This window comes from Lycorma delicatula, chromosome 1 (assembly GCF_047948215.1).
Source record: "Lycorma delicatula isolate Av1 chromosome 1, ASM4794821v1, whole genome shotgun sequence".
NCBI classification, from domain to species: domain Eukaryota; kingdom Metazoa; phylum Arthropoda; class Insecta; order Hemiptera; family Fulgoridae; genus Lycorma; species Lycorma delicatula.
This window is the reverse complement of record NC_134455.1, coordinates 62,194,222-62,216,892: the sequence shown is the minus strand read 5'-3', so window position 1 is coordinate 62,216,892 and position 22,671 is coordinate 62,194,222. Positions and strand designations below refer to the sequence as shown.

Below are 22,671 nucleotides of genomic sequence, written 5' to 3'. Positions count from 1 at the left end.
TTAGAATTGTTCAACTAAAGTGCATCTTCTTAGTTTTAATAATGAAAGTAACTGATATAGTATTTTATTATAAGATTTGATAAATTTATCAACTTTTACAAAGTATTATTCTGGGTTAACTGATGCTGATATTTATTCATGTTTAATCAGTTTGTTAACATGTTCACACCATTGTATTCTCGTTAATCCAGTTTTTCTAATTTACAACCTCCAGCTTAAAATCATATCCTATTTTGGTTTTTTTTGTCCTTGGTTTTGGCACTTAACAGAGTGCAGAGTAGAAGAATGTTAAAGAAATATTTTATCTAAATATAATTGAGGAAGATCAAGATATAAATAGAATTAATAATGGAAGATTTAAAAAAAAAAGAACAATGAGGAGAAAGTTTTTGAGGTATAATGATGAGAGTTAAGTGAAAGTTCATTATGTGCAGCCTTATTTCAGTAATGAAGGGACAGTGATGGGTGAAGGTTATCATTTATTCGTTAGTTATTTTCTTCTCCGTTTTTAGTAAACAGAGCTTATAACATGACTAATTGGAGTACATTTAGCTTCTAAAAAAATTCTTTAGAATGAAAAATTAACCTGGCTTTTCTAAAATTTTATGCCATTATTTTCCATTGTGTTGATGCACAATGCAATAAAAATATAGAAATGAATATTTAATTTAAATAGAATAAATGAGTATATCTGTGATTTTCAAGCTTCTTATGATGAGTTTAATTTTCACCATTAATTTCATATTTAAAGGAGATGTAAGTAAATAATGAAATATACATTTTGTTTATTTTAGTTACTGGGATCCTGCATATGATACAGAAATTATGACTGATAGAGTAGGATTAAATCTGCTGTATACTCAGACTGTTTCAGATGTGGAACTTGGTTGGATTTTTTGTAGCAAGGAAATTAGCTCTCAGCTTGCAACACTTCAAGCTACTGGTGCTAAAAAAGAAGTAAGTGTAGATTGAAACTTTATAAATAAAATACTAATGCCAAGATTTGTAAATGTATGTAACTTAACTTCTCTGAATGTGGTTTTTTATCTTGATTTACAAGTGATTCTTGGTTTTTCTCGTGTAATGAATTTAGTATTCATTGGTCTTACATTTTACATCATTTGTTCAGTTAAAAAACATCAGTTTATATACACTTGAAACAGCTTGGATAATTAAAATTCTTATCTGATTAATTTGCTCTTGTATTTCAAATAGCCAAGATTTTTTTTATAACATTTGGTTTGATTTTCTTTTATTCCTGTTAAATCTATAATCCTTTCAATCCTATAATCTGATGCTTGCCAGAATTCTTTGTCAGAAGAGCAGTACAAGCACTGCACTGGCACACTTAATTAAGCTTACTGGGTTGGACCTTATTGCAGTTATGTTGCAGTAAGATTGAGGTAGTCTATAGTTTTCTCCCTCTGTGCTCTTCTACCTCATCTCTATTGGTAAATAACGATTTTTTAACTACTAAAATGTACAGCTACGTTTAGATTTTAAGTAAACAATTTTTTTTTAATGGATTTTGAGTGAAATCTTTCCCAATTTATTTTTTTATCTCCATTTTGCATTGCTCTGTTTGTAAAAAAATGCTTTATGTAATAATATAAGATACAGATTGAACGTTAACTCTCGTATTTTTAATAATGTCAATTAAATGTTGGCACTAGAGTAATTCCATGTTGGCTATCGCAGGAAACTTTTTTTTTTGCATTTTGAGTACATAATGCTGGAAGAGAGAATTAATATAACATACAATATTTTACTTTGTTAATTAAATTATTTATTTGTTACTTTCTATCTGTCTTATCTATTTCCTTTTAAAAATAAAATAGTACATAATTCCCTTACAACCTATTTGCATTAAACCATTCCTTTATGTAATTGTAATCATGATTAAATTTGTTTTCTAAAACCAAAATATTGCCACTGGAAACAGCATTGGTGTATCATTGATGTACAACTTAGTGTTTTCATCTACAATATTAAAAGGAAGATCATTAATATAAAGCAAAATTACTAAGGTGTCCCAAAATTAGTGAGACTACAAGTTTTGTATGGATATGTGATAAAATTTGATTTGTTTTTAAAGTCTACCTTTTGTATGCTAAGGTATGTTATTTAACTGTTTAGTCTGTAATGTAATGTGTTTGTTAGTTTAGCCAACATGTTCTTCACAGCTTATGTTAATTCATAAACTGTTAAAAGCAAGGTCTAACTTACTAGTAGAAGCTATAAAATACTTATATAAATTCATTAATTCCCAAAATGTACCTTTATATTTTTAAGAAATCAAATCGATTATTGTTTACAAAGTTTGTTATTTTCTATGGCTAAACAGTCTCTTTTTGTAAAATTTGGTGTAATAACAGAAAATGTAAGTTGTTCTGGAAAAATATGTTGCAGTGCTTAAACCAGACACATCAAATGGGTAACCCAATTATCAATGGATGACTGAAGTATTTATTGGTATACTATTCCATATGGATATTTGTTACTAGTTCTAGAATTTGACAGATTTTTATTTCATTCTAGGATTAATTTCAACTATGCTACTAAATTCTATATCAGTTGAGAATTAGAGGATAACACTTATTGATTATTTTTTATTTGTCTAATATGGTAGATATTCAAATAGGATACTTTATTTTTGATTTTTATGACTTTTCAGTTAAAAGTTATTGCTTCCTTATCATATTATAATTTTAATTGCAACACTTTAATGAATTTTTTAGTTCTTCAGAATGATTAAATATAATGCTTAGTATTATTTATTTGATATCTTATGTTTTACTTCCTTGTACAAAGTAAAGGGAAGTATTGTGATCGTGAAAAATTTCAGTTTTCAAGTTTCAATGGAAATATCCATTTTGACTATTCCTAAATTCATTTTCTCTAGTTTTGGCGTGACATCTGTACATGTACATGTACGTATGTATCTCGCATAGCTCAAAAACAATTAGCCGTAGTATGTTGAAATTGTGGATTAGGACTGTTGTAACACATAGTTTTGCACCTTCCCTTTTGATTGCAATTGACTGAACCAAAAGTGTCCAAAAAAGCCCAAAATACAAAAATTTTGAATTCTAAACTTTTTCTTAACTGTACTAATAAGCCCTCATTGAGAAATTTTTAACTATATATTGTAAGTGGTACTTATTTTCATTGGTTCCAGAGTTATAGCCAAATAAAATTTTAATTAATGAAATATTTGGTTCTTACAAGGGAAGGCACATCGGTTCGAATCAAACTTCATCTACTTTTATTTTTTTTAACTTAAATATATTGATTTATTAATAATTATTTATTAACTTGTGATTGTAAAAACTTTTTTACAATAAACAATTATTCAATAATAATAATAATAAAAATATATATATGAAAAAAAATCAGAAGTAGTTAGTGAAATAAAATTGTATGTACTTTTAAAAAAAAATACTTTTAAAAATGTGTATATGTAATTTAGTAGGTGTAAAAGGAAGTCATGTAGTGTCCACATCAGATTTTTTGTAGAAAAACAGTTTAAATTTTAGAGCTGAGCATCACCTGGATTTTTTGTTAGCTGGGCATGCTGACGTATTCCTTTATATATAGTTTGGTGAAGAAGACAATAGAGAAACTAGTCTTACATCACTTTCTCTATTATGGCTGACATGAGATCCTATGAAAATGGCTATGCTTAATCTTGAAAATGGCTAGGTTTTTTTTTGAGAGAGACTTATATGACTTCATAATAAGGTCATGTATAATTATTAAAATCTTTTAGGAGGCAGTTGTATAAATGTATTTACATATTATTAGTGACATAATAGAAGAAAGTTACTCAACATTTTTAAAAGCTATTGAAATTGAAATGTCTTTTGTTTGCACATGTATGTGAGATGCCTTGATCATATTAGGTGTCAGCAACCTGACACAAGACAAGGTGAGTCATTGAATAGCATAGCCATTCCTAAAAATAACAAAATTTCCATGATAGGCTTACCAAAGGAAAGTGAGGCATGAAGTAGTTTTGTGCTTCCTTCTTCACTGAGCGAAATGTTCTGTTGCATATATCTGTATATATCTATATCATATCATCATACTAAGCTTGTTGAAATGCGGGTTCCATGCAAACCAACAAGTAATACTATTGCAGCTAACATGAATACATTTTATTCTATTGCTTAATAACAAATGTATGAAACAATTTTCAGAACAATTTTTTCTTTCATTTTAAGCATTTCATAAATGAATTGAAAAAATAATAATTTTTGCATTTTCTGGTAAAGCTACCAATGAAAAGAAAAAGTATTGTAAATGAACTTCCAGAAAATGTCAGATGTATCATTTGTAAAAAAGTCAAAATTTAACTAATTATATAAAATCATGGGTTTTACACATCAATTATCATTTTTAATTATTGCCATATTAGACAAATAATTGAAAAAAAGGGAAAAATTAGCATGCTTATATCCAATTACAGTGCTAGTATTTTGCCAACCTCCATGACATACATATGTATTCACCTACACCTACATATTTATTATATATGATTTATGGGCAGAGCAAAACATATTCTCTGTAATTACTTGCAAAATTCATTATACGTGGTTATTTTTTCCATGTTTTAAATAGCATCAACTCCTGCATTCATTAAGTATTGTAAGTTCAGCTTGAGTACCATAAATGGAATTTTATTTTTAATGCATTCTTTAAAGAGAAAGTAAATATTTGATCTTATTATTAATCTTAAATTCTGTTTCAGTATTTAGAGTTAGCTCTTACATTGAAATACTATGGGTATATGCAATTTCGTCCTTGTATATGTGATTATCCATATCCAGGATCATCGGTAATTGTCAGTGCTGGACATAGAGAACTGAACTTAAGAGTTAAATTAGATAATGGAGAAGTAAAAGAGGGTTGCTTTAAAGTAACTAGAATGAGGTGCTGGCGTATTACAACTCATAATGTAAGTAACATTGAATATCTAGAATAATCTAATTTGTCTGAGTCTGTTTTCCCTTTTCTTTTTTCTTTTTTTTCTCTTAGCTTTTTCTCTGACTGGCAACTCACTTAACTTGATTCTTTTCTTTCTGAGCGTTATTTCTTTCTAATTTATATTATCCTATGATGATCAGTATATAAAATCTGGAACACATAAGTATGCAGTGTTTATAAAAAGAAGAATTTCACATTAATTTTTCTCTCTGTAAGTATTAGATTGCAGGTGACCTGACTGAAGATAGTCACTCAAAAATTATCATAACCATTTTCAAGAAATGGTTATTGTCGAATATTCCACAATAGGTTTACCAGGAAAGTATGACATGAAGCTCCCTTCTTTGAGCCAAACATATTGTAGCATGTAATGTCAAGCCCATCAGTAAGCAGGTGACATTCAGCTCAGTAAGTGGCACCTTCATTCTGCTCTTCAGAGGGACTTTGTTGAACATAGTACATCCTTACTTTCAGAAAAAAACCAATGGTGACTAATGCCACTTGTATCTTTTTATAAAATTGAAATATAAGTATTGAAAGTAATTTTTTCTACCTTTAAAAAATTGAAATGAAATGAACTTAAATGAGTATAGTACAGACAACAGAGATAGCATAGGCAAGACAAATTTTCTATAATGGTTTTTTGTTCTCTCAGCTTTGATCTCTTTTAAACAGGATTATTTTTAATTCAGTAAGATTAAATATGCAGATGAATTGTCAACAACTGAACTAACAAAAGTAATTAATTATGTTTTTAATAATTCCACATGTACGTGGAGTAAGTTGTCTCAAATTATTAGAACATTTTTAAGTAGAAAGAAAGAAAGAAACATACTGAGTGGAACTGCACTGCTGTGTGACGAAAATAATTCTTTTTATTTCTGTTGTATATCATCTTAATTGTGTTCCTCTGTGTACCTGAATGAAGGCTTATAGTAATTTGACGTTTATTTTCTATATCCTTTTCTATCAGGTCATAGATAGTGGTAAACATTGCATTCTCTTTTTCTGTAGTTCTGAATCATACATTTCAAAGTTTAAATAAAGTATATTAGGAAATCCATCAGAAACCAAAATATTCTACCTGAAAAAATGAATAACAACGAATTGGGTACTGGGACTTAATGGAAAATGAAGATGATGGTGTTACAGCAAGTGAAGGCTCTGGAATTAGATTAAAAGACTTGTGTTAGCAGGAGGTATGTTGATGTTTTTTAGTTTAGGATAATCATTAACAGGTGAATAGAATCACATCCTCCTAAATACAGTCTCTTAATATCATTTGTGATTTGCTTGATCTAATTGCCGTCCTTTCATCATCATTTCTATACTGCTGTCGATCCACACCATCTAAACTACATTTACCTTATCTGTTTCTTATACTGTTTACATTCAATGCATTCCTTATGTTGTAGTTCCTCATACTATTTCTCGTTGTTTTATCTATTACTTTGTAGTTTTGAGCTTCATAATTTTACCCTTAACCTCTAGCATGCTGGATTACATCAAAACTTGTCTATATCATTTTTATAAAATAAACTTATGACAGAATTACTTTATTTAGAGATCATTTTGTATAATACATTTGTTGAGTAAGTTTTGTATAAAGATTTTATGTGAATATATCAGTTTCAATATTTACTATACATTTTTTTTTTAATATTCTTCTATCTGCTTTCAGTAGTAACTTGTTATGGCTTGTTTTATAAAAGTTGTGGATATTGCCATTTTATATATGTAATATGATATTTTGAAATTATTAAATACTAGGTGATAAATAATTATTAAGCAAAGAAGTATCTTTGGTATATTAATTTACTGTTAAAATATATTGGTTTCCATTGGCATAAAAGTTACAATTTAAAAAAAATTTATGTATGATTTGTAAAAAATTAATTACCCAGAAAATTTTTCTGTCCTTATCAAATACTAATTTCCACTATCTGAAGCATTAACGTTTTATACTAATCATCTTTATCATTAAATACAGCACTGCTAGATTCACTTTCATATGTAAAATTACTAATATAATTTTTTACATATATTTTTTGTTATAAGTTGCTGCTGACTAACCTGTGTCCATTATTATAATGTGGGCATGAAACTTATTATTTTAAACAAGATGTACACAGAGAATTCTAGCAGAATACAGCACTACTTGAAAGTTATTTTTAAATAGATTAAAGCACCATGAAACGTAAAAACAACTTTAGAAGATGTCTGACATCTGATGTGTATAGGAATTTGATTGTGCCTTAAGAGAATCTGATATTTGATTGGATAGGTTAACCTTATAAATTTTTCTGATTTTTTTTTATGGTATCAATTGCTATGGACGTTTTAGTACCATGAGAAGTGCTAACAGCATGTAGATTCCTGTCAAGTGAGAAAGTATATCTAGTGTTTATTGTGATTTATGAAACTAGCTTAGTTCCTAAAGGATTAATCTTGCTCTTGGATATTCCCTTTTGGGGATTGGTAATACCTTTAATCTATCCTATACTTTTTTTATCCTTGATTCTTCTTTCCTGGATAAGTAATCTAAGACAATCAATCTAGATTACACTCAATCTAGTTAGATTGAAGGCCAGCACTTGTAACAGTTTGCAGTAGCTCAGTGGCATAGTATGATAGCTAGAAGCCAGCTGTTTCTTTAGTGGGGGGTCATGGTGAGGTAGCAACTGTAATTGTAGGCCAAGCCAGATATTCTATTTTTATTCAAGGGTCAAGAAATCGCTGCAAATTAGTAGCTGAGGTGCCTAATTAGTGAGTAAATTCAATTCTTGAACTTCTTTTAATGTAATTAAAAAAAAATAAATAAAATGGAATATGTGAAATTTTATTGGGTAGAAGCAGTTTATTATTGAATTTGCTTTAGTTTATTGAATTCAGTTTATTAGTGTATTAAGGAAAGTTTGTATTTTACTTCATTTTATTTTCTCATATTTTTATTTCTGGCACCCTCCATCTTCACTGAGCTACTACTATTAGTTTATGACTTGTTTGTGAACATTTAAATTGCGATTGCATTTGAAATTGGAGTAATGTGCTATATTAAAAATTTTCATTTTAATTGTTTGTGTTATTAATTATAGGAAAGAATAGAGGATGGTGAGCGAAAGGATCCAGTGATGGAGTTGGCATTTGAATATCTAATGGCGAGAGACAAGTTACAGTGGGTGACAATTACAAGTGATCAAGCAATTCTCATATCTGTTTGTTTACAATCCATTGTTGATGAATTGATGTTGAAAAAAACTGGTCTCAAAATAAATCAGGTATGGAATATTTGTGTAAATAAATTTTATGCCTTTATGATGTGATATATTTTAAATTGTTGTGTTAATTTTAAACTTTCAAAAAATATTTTGTAAGAGTGCCTAAGTAGATATGTTTGTGAACGTGATTTATTCTTATATTTTTTGTTCTTATAGTTTTTTATTATTTTGTCTTTATAAGAGTTGTATCTTTTATTGATCATGATTCATCAACTTTTTAAAGTTGGTTTTTCATTCTATACTGAAAAGTTGCAAAACTAGTTAAGCTGTGTAGCTTTTAAGCTTCCCGAGACAGAAAATGGAAATAAATATTCCAAATTAATTATTGCATTTTTAATGATTATTTTTTTCATTCTGAGTAATTTTGTGGACTGATATTAACCAACACATTGCAAACAATTTAAATATTTACAGTATTTTAATTTATCTCTCATCTGATAGTTATTGTATTCCTTTAATATTTTAAAGTTTATCAGATAAGTATCAGATAAGACATTTCAAAAAGTCACTGTAATCAGACTTTTTCACCAGTTAATCATTTAATCTTTAATAAATTGAATGAAAAAAATTATTATTTTTTTTCAAGAGTAAATTATATTTGTTACTATTTATGAGGTTAAAACTATTAGTGAGTATTAAAATACCTCTGATTAGACTAAATAGTTGCTTTTTTAAAAATTTGATGAATTTCCTTTGGCTTCCTTCTTCATTTGGTGTAGGTATACATAAATCAGGATTTACCATGAAGAGGAGAATTCTTTAATTTGACAACTGAGCTTTTTATGGAATATTAGTTGCAGTTTTAAAAAATTGTAGTTATTTCGAGCATTGTAGTCTGTGGCCATTATTTTGTCGTTGGGAGGTGTTTTCAACATTTTGTCTTCATTGTTACTGCCCAGTTCACATTTGGTGGCTTTTTGTATTTCATCAGGATTGATTTGTACTAGTTATACCGCATTGAGAATTCTAATGACAAATTTCTTTTGTATTACACTTTTGTTGATATACTGATTTCAAGCGGATTCACAAGTTGTCCAGAGGTTTTAAGTAGGGGACCTTGGAGACTAGTTGATAGATCCTCCACTTCCAATCTACTTCTGTATAAAAGTTGCATTTTAAACGTGGAACTGCTAAAAAAAAGTGGAGTTGCCCCATTGTGCTGGAAAATCATCTGCCTTCTTATTACCAGAGGAACATTTTTCTTTAGATCTGACAAGTTATTCTGCTAACGGTTTATGATTTACCCGAAACATTCTTAATGAAAACAAATGGTCCCAATATTCTGTATGTGTAATACCACACCACATGTTTATGTGGAACCTGTGTTGGTGTTCAGCTTTGAAGGTGCTGTATGGATTTTCTAAACTCCATATGTACTGTTTTTTTTTAATTAAAAATTCCACTTCAAGTATTTGTTGTTTCATCGGTTAACAAAATAGAATCTAAGTTAAGGAAGGTGTCTAGAAAATAAATTTTGTACCTTTTGTAGATTAAAAGGATGGAGTTTATCTTTTCAAAGTATTTGCCATACCTTACTGTGTGTTAAACCAGTGTAGTAAGAAATTCTTTTGGTACTGATATCCTAGCTATGTCCAACGTGTGAATTACATTTTCTTATTCTCTGACAGGATGTTGCTCTTGCAGTTCAGTAGTATTCGAAGAAGATGACAATGATCCAGTAGTTCTTAAGCACCGAAATACCCAAGCAAAGATTCTGTGGCCTGGAATCTTCTTATTCAGGAATGTTTTATGGTATTCTCTCAGTGCAGCTCATGCATCTCATTGTAGAACCCATTAACAAACATTGTCTGCATATTTCACATTAGAAAATTTATAAGACATTAATAGATAATGACATAAATGCAGTATTTACATTCACTTATTTAAATGTTTATCGCTGTTCAAATGTAGAACAAAAAACTAATTGTTGGAGTAGGTTGTTATTGCCAACTTATGAACTAAATTATTTCAAACAGGTTTAGATAAAATTAATTTTTAAAGATGGCTGATAGATTATTTATAGGTGTGTTGTTTTATTTGATTTTCCATTTTTTTAAAAAAATTAATTGTGTATATTTTACTCAGAATAAATTCTCTGAAGGTTTTATTTAAAATTTTTATTAAGCTATTTAATAAAGCTATTTTATGTGAAACATAGAATAGTGTATTTTTTGACTCTAATCTTTCTTTTGCCCAAGATTTTTTGAAAACTACTAAAAATACACTTCTTGGGCCAATCTTTTTTCAGTTTTTCAGGTCAGATTTCATATAAAATCTCTAAATTTACTCTTTAATATGGGTCCCAAAAATTACAATTTAATTTTACTGAAAGTGCAGAAATCAGGGTGAAATCTTTTGTCAGCCTACAGTTGCTAACAAAGCTTTTCTGAATCTATGTTTGTATGTACTTTTTTCTTTATTTTCACCAGTAGAACATGTCTTGAAAATTTGTACCATTCTTCTTGATTCATTCTGTATGAGGGTCATTCAAATATAGACTGGAATTTTGCCATGCGTATAAGGAAGAGCAGTAAAGGTGGAGCGGCACTGCGAGTAGTTAGTTGGATATGTGTGGAGGAGATCAAGGCCAGCTATGTCTGTAGGTCATGTTCCTACATCAATAACAGAATGTCTGTGCAGGAGGTACCATCTTTCATTGCACAATGAATTGTAATCCAATCTCTTGCCAGTGAAGGTGTCAAATCCTCTAAAATTTTGACTTGACTCCAGTCACAGTTCGGAGATGCTACCCTGTCAAAAACTAAAGTATTTGATTGGGCCAAAAAATGTCAAAGTGGCTATGATGCTGTGATTGTGAAAGATGACTGCTGCATAACTGTTTTTGAAATTGAATCAGAGGTGGACATAAATGTTAGGAGTGAGCATACAATGTTGGCAGAAGAGCGGGGAGGGGCACCAATCAAGGCTAAGAAACGCTTGTCAGCTGGAAAAGTTCTGGCTATTGTGTTTTTAGGCTCAAAAGGTGTGCTGCTGATTGATTTCCTGCACGAATGAAGGATGCTAAATGCAGCATACTGCTGCCAGATGTTGGATAATGTTAGGGCTGCTTATCACAACAGATGACACCAGCAACTGATTCACAATGTTGTCTTTCTCCATGACAACACATGACCACATACAGCAGCTTAACTCATGACAAACTAGCTAAAATTAATTGACACCTCTTGAACACTCACTGTACAGACATTTAGTCAATTAGACTTATCACAGTATGATTTCTACATGTTTGATTTGTAGAGGGTTTTCTACTTGGGTTTGGTTTTGGGTTTTCTGCATGTTTGTTAGGAGGGGAAAGATTCGAAGACGATACCACAGTTGAACATTATATATGCAGTTGGTTGTTGGGGCAGCAATCTTGTTTTTTTCTATGAGGGGATCAGGAAGCTCCCTATCTGATGGAGACAATTTATTTTTGTTGAAGGAAAATATGTAGAAAAATAAGGTAATTTTATGTAATATCAATAAAGCTATGTAAAAAAAATCTGGTTTTTATTTGAACGACCTTCACATGTAATTAGTTAATTGTGTTTATCATTTGGTAACAATGAACTGATATATTAGTTTTCTGATTTGTCATTTTTTCTTTGTTTTGTTAATTCAATACATGTATTAGATACAAATATTTGTTTTTTGAAGTTAAATAGAATTTGTTAGTTTGATGAAAAACTGTATTGTAGTATGCTAATATGAAACAAACTACTTTGCTTTTCCTCATAATTTGTTGATTCTGTATGTAAGTGGTAATATCTATAATAATTTTTCTTTATCAAATCTTAATAATAAATAATATATATTAATTATATTATATTAATATAATAATTTTCTTTATCTTGATCTTTGCCATCAATTTAATGATGCGTAAACAAAATCTTTACATTCATAAACTTATGTCAGCAGTGCAACTACACATGTATAATTTGACTCTGCTATTGTTTTATTATTATTTTTTTGTTTAATTCTATTTAAAATCTTGTTTCATTATTTTTCAGTATTTTACGAGGTAAGTAGTTAATTATTTACTATAAATTATTATCTTTTTTTTTTTGTCTTCAGTCATTTTATTAACAATAAGATAAATTAGGTTTGTGATTTTAAAAAAAGGACAAAATGTTTTCAAAAATGTATATAAAAAAAATAATATTTTTAAAATATAATTTTTGGATGAAAGCTGGATAGATTTTGGGAGTAAAGTAAGCAATGAATTAGGCAGTGGATAATGTGACTACCAGCTGGTTCGGTACTATTTGAATTGTCTACATTTAATCGATTAATTTTTATTAATACCATGGGTTCAGGAGAAAATGGAATAAACAAATGATGGGAGAAGTGAGTGTTGGAAGAAATTAATTTGAATAATATCAGTGTTTCAAAAGATTAAATGATATTTTTGAATAATTTTGTCAAAAAGAGATATAATTGTATTTTCATCCAGTACTTTCACTGTACGTCAAATTTACATTTATTGATAGTAATAATTATTAGAATAGTAAATAATTAATAGAATGTGATTTTTGTTGATAATAAAATGCACAAAAAATTAAAGTATATTATGAATTAAAAAAAAAAATGCTTTCCCTTTATTTTTCTAGAAATATTTCATTTGTTCATAGTTAAGAATTGATCATATTTAAGTTAGTATATTGATGTTATTTATATTAATTATTGATTTTTTTGCATATAAATACAATCATTATTATTTTTTTTTTTTGTACTTCAGCGTAATGAAGAGAATAAAGTAGATTTAGATATGTTCAGCTACATGAGACGAGATGGCAGCAGTCAGCGTATTTGTCTGAGTCAGTCCAGTTCCAGCCTTTGTGATGGAGTAAATGTAAGTAATGTAGTTATTTATATAAAAAAAGTAAGTTTAATTTCTAATCAATTTAATTTAGAAAAATCTTTCGTTAAAAGGATTAGATTAGAGTTTGGCTAGATCTATTTTTAATTATTAAACATTGTTAAGAACGTACAACAAAATACCTGTGTTTTTCCCATACCAGCTGTATTTCTAAAATCTCTTTAATTTGTTTTGTCGTCTGGAAAGGTGTCCTCTCAGGGTAGCTTTTGTCTTCAGAAACAGGTGAAAGTCATTAGTTGTATGTACATCAGGCACCAAATAAATCAGGCTGATTAACATGGCAAAGTGGTAGCTTCTGAGCCTTTCATCTGGAGGTCCAGGATCCAAATCTCAGTCAGGCATGGCGTTTTTCATATGCTACAAAATCCCATCTTCACCTCCCATGCACAGGTTTCAAGCTTATGTAAAAAAAAATAGAGTACTAAGGTCAACCGATTTGTAATGCTTTCTCAAGTAAAGGTTTAGTATACAAACTTTCAAGTAAGATGTGGTGTATTCACAGGAGCATTGACATCATATAGTTTCAGGGTGTAGCTTTTGTGGAAGCTGCATCCTTGCTCTAAGCTTCAAACTTCTTTCTCTTTGCCTCTTTTATCCCTATATGCCTCATTATCTTCAATTAAAATCTCTTTATAGTTATGATAATATGGGGTACACTAAAATGAGCATCATTGTTAGATCATAAATTGATCACAAAATCACCTTCATATTTAGGCAACCTTTGTGTGCTTGGTTTAAAAACTGATAATAAACGTATCTATGGTTCATGTGTTTTTCCTAATATACTTTTTGCATCATTTTTACAGTTCCTATAAATGTGTCGTCTAATTTGAAATTGTTTGGAAGGACATAGGATTGGAATTAAGTTCCGTAAAGGTAGGAGATTAGGATTCTACAAGTCAATGTGTTGTCTAATTTGAAACAGATTTTTGACACATTGATGTTACTGTTTATTTTTATTTATGTTGAAAATCACTGCTAGTTATAACACTACCTCATTAAGTGCTGATTATTGAAAATAAAATAAGATAGAGTGACACAGCAAACAGAATATTATTTTGAATATTTTCCCACTTTGCGATGCTAATAGCAAAACATTGATTTATTGGCCAGCTATTTTGTAATTAACTAGGAACACTTACATTAAGAAATTCATATCAATGAACATTAAATTATGATACTGGGCTACAATTGTTCATCCAGAAGCTCTATGTGCTGCTGAATGTCTGTTATTTATCAAGAAACTCCAATAAACAATAAACTTAGAGCGTAAACTAATAGAGTACTCAGAAAGGTCCTAGGGTCCATCGGAGTTGAAGAAGAATACTGGAGATGACACAATAATGAATTGATCACTTTTTCTATGTGAACATAGAGAAAGTATCAGATGTAATCTGAAAAAGAAGAATCGCCTCCTAGGTCACCTACAAAACATGTTGTTTTAATACTTTACATAATACATACATACTTACATACTTTACATATATACTTTAGAAATCTAAAACCCAATAACAATTGAATTAGAGAGACTGAAAAACATGGAAAAGCTGAACATAACACAATAAGATTTTAAAAAATTTTCACCACAGCAAGAAATTGTAAAACACACAAGTTTCCAGGGAAAACAATACAATGAAAGAAGTATACCAGGACAGAAGAAAAAAGAAAAACATCACCAAATGGAATATGATGTGGAAGAAAAAGAAACTGAAAAAGCAAATTTGTTGAAATAATGTAGTTAATAGTGCCTGAAACAAAAAAAAATAAATATAATTTAAAATCACAGCTTACTTGTTGAGACACATTGACTAAAATTCAAAAACTTGTATAAAAATATGCTGATTAACTAGGATAAAACTATACTAAAATGTATCAGAAATAAATCTAAGTTCTGTATTGTAACAACAAAGTATTCAAAACTTTTTATGACCTCTACTACAATTTGGAACTAAATTACATAAGACTGCACCCATGCCAGCAAAGCATATGTGATACTCAGCCTGCTTGCAGGAATACAAGTGTAGCAGCAAATATGTTTCTTTCAAATTTGGTTCAGTATGTTATGAAATTTGAATCATTTAGTATAAAATATTAATTGATCACTAATATTAGTGTATTTATTTTTCAGGATAATACACCAAAGTCTCCTGTGAAACTAAACGAATCATCATTATCAATGCGCAGGCTATCAGAAAAACTTACTGGTGTTGGCTCGAAGCACTGTATGAACAAATCCCAACCATTAGTTGAGAATGATGCATTTGAAGGCATTGGTGATGATGATCTGTAATGTATTTGCTCATTTAATCATAATTTTATTGAATTATATTTTTATTAATAATTATTAGAACAGCAGGTCTGTAGTGTATTCATATATATTTTTTTTGAAGCTAAATATCCATCTCTTGAGTTTTTTCTATAAATAAACATTGTTCCCATTTATTAATATGTTATGTTTTCATTTATTATGTTGTACATTTTAAGTTATTTTAAAAAGACAGTTCTATAGTGTTAAAATTACAGTCAAACTTCTGTGTGACAAACTACCATGGAACCCGCATAAAAGTTTGTTAAATGGAAAATTTGTAAAATAGAATATTATACTAGTAATACTAAAATGTATTATGTACTGTAATTTTATGTATGTACATACATTTTTACTAAAAAGAAGTCTGTAATTTTTGTTTGAACTGTTTTGTTTCCGAAATTAATTTTATTTTCAAAAAAAAATTCTGAATTATTATTCAAGCAATTAAACATAATATCCAGTAAATTTTCAAATGAATGAAGGCCACCTCTTATCTTATCGAATGATCTCAATAACTCATCATTTATAGGCTTAATGGTCATTTTACCATCTGTTTCATCTACTTCATCTTCAATTTGTGGGTCTACTAGTTTTTTTGCAACTATGTCTCTGATTATTTCCTCATCGTTAGGACACTCTGCTACCACTATTCCATCATCGATTGTTAGGTATTTATCTAGCAGCAGTTTTAATTCCTTGTTGTTTTGCAATTTATCCTAGTTATTGTAAGAAATTCTGGAATATCGAATTCATTACAGCTTCAGTTGTGAAATTATTATTATTGGTGGCTGTTACTGTCTCATTCTTACTTAATTCGACTTTTTAAAACATTTTGAAATTGTTTCATTGTTACATCATGAGACAATGCTTTAGATATTTCAGCAATACGTTGTTTTGAAGTTATTAAATTTTTAACTGGAACATTGTCATTGATAGCTTTAAAAAACTTCATTAGAATTCGTTTTCTGTAGTGAACTTTTAAATTTTATTTATATACTGGTCCATTGGTTGCAGTTTTGAAGTCATACCTGGCGGAAAGTAAGCAACAGTTACAGATTTCATTTACATGGCAGGGATGGGTTGGGCAGTTATCAATAAATAAAATATTCTTATGTTTTTGTCTTGACATCTTGTCATCAAGTTTTGTTAACCATTTTATATAAATTTCAGTCATCATCGAAGCTTTTCTGTTATAATTTTAATCTGTCTCTAATGATTTGATGCCTTTAAAACAACAAGGTCGCTGAGACTTTCTGCTTACTAGAAGATTGAGCTTTTCAGTACCAGTCATGTTGGCAGCTACCATTACAGTAACCTTCTCTTTGCTATACTTTCCACCAAAACATTTCAGGTTCTTAAAAGCTATCATTTTGTCTGAAAGGCATTTAAAAAATTGCCTGGTCTCATCGACATTTAAAATATAATTTTCATTGTATTCATGCAGTAGGTTAGGCTAGATGTCATCCTCCCATGTTATACGTTCTTCTTCTTTTACGTCAGCACTCTAGCTGCATAAAACCTTTTGTACAAGAGTATACTGTAATTTAAACTTGTCAAGCAGACAACTAGCTTGAAAATCATGACAATTTCGTGTTTTGGCAAATTCTAAAACCTTTTCTTTAATAATGCTTTCCAATACTGGTAAATTTTTTTCATGAACTACTATTGACCATTTGATTACAGTGTCATCAGTATTATCAAAAATACAAGACTTAAATCTCTTTCTATTATTGTCTACATTTTCTGCTTGTTTTTTAATAGAATCTTTATTTTTTAATATTGTGGAAAGAGAATTCATTGGTATACCAAAAAGAATTGCTATGTTTTTTCTTATCTCCTTTTTCAACTTCATTGATTATCTGCATATTTTCTGTGATACCAAACACTTTCTTTTGGACATTTGTAACAAAAATCACATACATGATAACACTGATACATGGTATACACCAATACATGGTACAGTACTGAACAATATACTACAGTACTTTGAAAAACAACACGGGGAAATATGGTACTCAAAACAACAAAAAATGCAATGTACTTTTGTATGTACAATAAGAAAAACAAAATCGTCCAAAACCACTACTGGAACAAAACAAAACCACTAGATCTGTGTCATACAGTATGAAGATTAGGACTGAATAGTAATTCATTTACACATTAGGCTTACTTTTGAAGTAGCATAAGACAAGGATAAGAAAGGAATCCTTTCTTTTAGTTGCCAACGTACCAATGCTGGCAACTTCCTGTTGTTTATACAGTACACTAATTGACAAAAAATAATGTAGGTCTGCCTAAACACAATACAGTATTTATTCATTATTTTTATCCAGTTTATTTTTTTTTGTCATTTTCATTTATTTCACACAGTATACATATAGTATTTACAGCAATAAACTTTGTATAGAAATTCAACTTTGCTAAGTAGAGGCAATTTGTAATGTAATAATGCCGCATTTTCACTGTTCTCCAAAAATAATTTGCTAATGGAAGAATTTGCAATTTAGATGTTTGTTACATGGGAGTTCGACTGTAATCATCTTAACGATTTCGCATACTGCCTACCTTTTTATGTATGTATCCATTTATTATGTTTTACATTTTAAGTTATTTTAAAATGACAATAATTCTATATTTTAATTATTATTAATTCTGTAATAATTTTTAGAATTTTTAATTCTTTAATTTTTAAATATTTTTTATCCATTTCACACACTGCCTACCGTTTTACCCTTAGCAATAATGTCATATTTATGTGATAAATAGTTTTTTAACTGTCATTATTTGTGAAGAAGTAGAGTAATATTTATACGCTCAAAAACCAAAACGAATAAGAGCTAAACTGATTTGATTTCAAATCTTAATTTGTATACTAATTTTAATATGTTCGCAATATACATAGATATATGATTATGGTTTAGGGTTATGGCAGATTTTCAGGTAATATCTCCTATCAGTGTTTACCACTTAAATTTACTGCTTAAACAGGGAAGGAAGGAACCTATAGGCCTGCAGTGAATTTATAAAAAAGCCAGAAAACATATTCTGATTGACATTTTATTTCTTTACCAATAAGAAACTGATGTTAAGAACTTATGTTTAGGTATAAAATAAATTTAAAGTAAAGTAACTTCAATTTTCAAATAATAATTAATAATTTTTCAAATAATCATAGTACCCAAAAAAAAGGTTGTTAAAAACAAATCTGAGTTTATTTTAAAATTGAACGTTGGACCTTAAAATTAAAAAAAATAAGCTGATTGAACTGTTGGCGATATAATGTTTGTCATTTACCTGGGAGTGGCTAATAAAATTATTTCAGATTTTCCCATTTGCTGTTTCTTCCTATGTAAGTTGTGTTACTGAACCAAATCTTGAAATCCATTTTTTCTTCACAAACCGAGAGTAGTTTTCACTCTTTTAAGTTTTAAGTAAAAGTTTGATGTTTGTCTTTGAAGTTTTTCTGGGCAATAGTACTAAGTTCTAAAATTTTCAATTATTTGGTTTATTGTAAAGCGTTGATAATGTTTCAGTTTGGCCACTGTTACTTTTTATACACTTATAGTTTAAAAAAAACTTTTCTTTACATTTTTTTTGCATATATAGTGTATTAACCTTAAATTTCATCTCAAATTCTACCATAATTCCTTAAATTCTTGTGCGTTTTTCTTTAATTTGTCATAAGAAAAAATCAGGGTATGAAATCGGGTAGCCATGAAGTCTATTGGGCACAATAATCTATGATAGTATTGCCCTCAATTATTTAATACAGTACAGTTGTGCTCTGCAGTGTGAATTGTAGCATCAGTGTTTTGACGTAAGATATTACTGAAGACTTGATGTTCATGTTAAAGCTGAAAGAAAGTCTGTTATATCTCAACAGAAATGTTTTCCAGAAACATTGATTGAATTTCCCTCAGCCTTCTTAACAATATGAGCACCATTATGTTACTTCCTCTGATAAAATACACAAATAATATCTTTCACTAACTACAATGATAGTTCATTAAATTTTTAGCAAAAGTGTAAATGATTTTATTTATTCCATTTGATCAGTTATTACATAATTTATTATTACTTAATTTTGTAGGGGTGAAGTGCAAGGATTCTAAATGAAGGATATGGCCAAGATTAAGGTGTATAAAACTAAATTTAAGGTGTATAAGTGTCTTTTTGATTAAAAATTTGGAGTTTTGAACTTATTACTAATTATTTGAGCAGTATGGCAGGTTTTAACCAGTTATCAGAGTTCCTGAGACTACAAACACATTTCAGTAACCTAGTTCTCTTCATATCACACACCGAACTTGTCATTACAGCTTTTTTTAATCTTTAATAGAATAGCTTTTATAATTGGAACTGGTCCTCTAACCCAGTTAATAAGTGCTGTAGAAGTAATCACTGAACTTGTCCTGTGTTTTCACTCTTTACAAAACATTATACTGAAAATTCTCATTACCAAATATTCTATTCTGCCATTTTGTTTAATAGATAAAAAATATAAATACAGTAGATGCTGATTATTAGAATCAATGGGTAATTGAATCAGCTGGATTGTTGAGTCATTTTTCTAAAACCCAAACCAAAATACAGGAAATAAATTTCTTCATGTAATAAAACTGTAGTGCAGTACTTGTACTGCATATACTTCAGTGGTGTATATGCAGTGCAGTATACTTCAGGCCATTCGTCTTTCAGTGTATTTCATATTTTTACACTTTATACTGTAATGGTTCGATTCATATGTTTGTTTAAATCTTTTAGTTTTCTTTTTGTATGTGCTTTAATTATTAATGTTTAGCGTTACATTACTATTGTTTTATTGTGATCATTTGTGATTTTGTCTGTTAGTTTATTTTTTGTTTACTGTTCTGAAATTTTTGTGAATTTTGAAGCCATGTCACATAAATATAAAGATTTAAATTTACTTGAAAAATTAGAAGTTTTAAAAATATATGGTAAACTTCCTAAATGTAGTCAGTGAGAAGCTGCAGTGACAATGGCATTTTCTCAGACTTCACTTTCTTGTATCATTAAAAGCCACAAAGAATTGGAGGCTGCAGTCACTTTATTGAGAACATGAACAGAAAGAGGTAACATTGTGGTAAGAATGAAAATGTTTAATACACTTTATTGCTCACTGAAGCAAGAACATTAAATGCGCCCAGTAGTTGTGGAATCTTAATGGTAAAAGCCAAACAGTTTGTAGAAAAATTTAGTGGTCATGATTTCAAACCAACAGATGGTTGGCTCTCTTGCTGGAAAGAGAGAAACAGTTTTGTTTACAACAAATCATTAGGTAAAAAATTGATGCTGATCAACCTGCTGCAGATGACTGTAGTAAGAACTGAACTCCTGAGATTTTAAAAACTTCAAACCTGATGATCTGCAATTGTGATCAACTAGGGTTGTATTTCAGAGCACTTCCTGATTTTTCGTTACATTTCAAAAAAATTAACAATTTTGGTGGTAAAGAGGAGAAAGATCAGATAAGAATTCTCATTTGCAACATGAGTGAAAGTGATAAAAAAGAACTCCTATTTATAGGCAAATCATTAAATCCAAGATGTTTTCGTGGCGTTTCCTTGCCTGTAAACGACAATTCAATAAAAAATGTGTGGATAATATCTGATTTGTTTTCTCAATTTTTGATTAAATTGAATGAAAAATTAATCAGTCAAAAAATAAAAATAGCTTTAATTTTATACAACTGTACGGTTCATTCTTCAGTGAGTTAAAATTTAAAAAAATATAGTATTATTTTTTTTATAATCGAATACAACGGCTTTAATACAGCTGATAAGTTTAATTGAAGATATGGATGATGAAATTAATCAGTGGATCTATACTGAAGAGGACAGTCCTATTTGTGCTCCTATTACTGATGATGAAATTGTGTCAGAAATTATGAATGAAGGGCTGGAAGAGGATGAGATTGAAGAAGCAGAGGAAGTTCAGCTGCAGGCACCACCATTAAAAAAAATAACCAATGTACTATCAGTTCTATGGAAAAATTTGGAATTATGTGGAGGAAGATGCTGAACTTTTACGTGATTTTTATAAAGTGGAAAATGATTCCTTGGAACACTATGAAAAAATTTACTTCAAAAAAGATAAGCAGTTACAGGAATTACAGAATAACTGAAATTGGTATAGTCTATACATAATTTACAGATGTGTTTTTCCTTTATTCATTGCATAAAACACTTATAAATTAAAATTTTACAGTATTCTCTATTTTTTAGTATTTATACTGTATCTTTTTATGACATATTTTTGTAATACAGTAATGTACTTAATAGAATTAATGTACTTAAAACACATGACAGTAAACATAAATTTTTCTTTTTTCAATGTTAGATTAGTTTGTTTTAAAGTATCTTGTTATCCAACTAAATACTGTAACTAAATAAATAATGTACTAATACATGTGGTCATTAAACTGCATATGTTACATTTTATGACCTTTTTGTGTAAATGTTTAGGTTATATTTGTAAGTGTACAGGAAAATAACCTTCAGTGCTTAATTGAATCAGCCGCTTTATTGGCTCAATTTTGTTATATACAAAAGTGCTTCTAATAAGTGGCATCTACTGTAAATAATGATTAGAAAACCTGATCTGTTTCTCTCATGTTGCCTACTTCAAAATAGATAATATTTTATGTTTCATTCTGTAATTTTTATGCATGTATATACACATCTTTTCTTTTGTTTATATGTTGCTAAATATGAACAACCATTTTTTATTTAGTATTGTCGCTGCTGATTTGTAACAGCAGATGTTATGAACATCTGACAGTTTGATAAACCTTTAGTAAAGTATTTGGATGTATGCTGTAAGTTTAAACAGCGACTTTCAGTAACAGTTGAATCATTTCTTTATTTTATACTGAAATTTATTCAACTGCATGGTGCTTATAAACCTGTTCATTTTATTAAATAAAGTAAAATATTTGTTTGTAGAAATATTAATAAAGTAAAATTGTGGATTTGTAATAATGAAATTAACACTAAGGAACGTTTTCCTTACTTACTGAACAAGCTGAACTTTTGTATTTCCTACTTTTAACTGATTAACCTTCTGTAACAATCATTTTATAATTTTGTATTTATATAGAATTAAAAATAAAAACAGGCTTTTATAAGAATATATTTTTCTTCCTCTAAATCAAATTATAACAGAATTAATGTTATTCTGTTATTTAAATTATCCAGTTG

General features: G+C 29.0%; 1 protein-coding gene across 5 annotated transcripts in view; it reads left to right on the top strand.

Moving 5' to 3' along the window:
• Positions 1 to 22,671, top strand: part of LOC142318899 (sorting nexin-17-like) — an 85,396-nt gene that overhangs the window by 46,319 nt on the left and 16,406 nt on the right. For 3 of the 5 annotated variants that reach the window (XM_075355558.1, XM_075355575.1, XM_075355550.1), the window contains exons 6-10: positions 795 to 957; positions 4,751 to 4,957; positions 8,082 to 8,264; positions 13,003 to 13,116; positions 15,272 to 15,429. In XM_075355558.1, the coding sequence (XP_075211673.1) occupies positions 795 to 957; positions 4,751 to 4,957; positions 8,082 to 8,264; positions 13,003 to 13,116; positions 15,272 to 15,429 (825 nt within the window). Of the gene's footprint in view, positions 1 to 794; positions 958 to 4,750; positions 4,958 to 8,081; positions 8,265 to 13,002; positions 13,117 to 15,271; positions 15,710 to 22,671 lie in introns of those variants that run through there. The other 2 variants (XM_075355569.1, XM_075355584.1) reach the window with 2 other exon arrangements.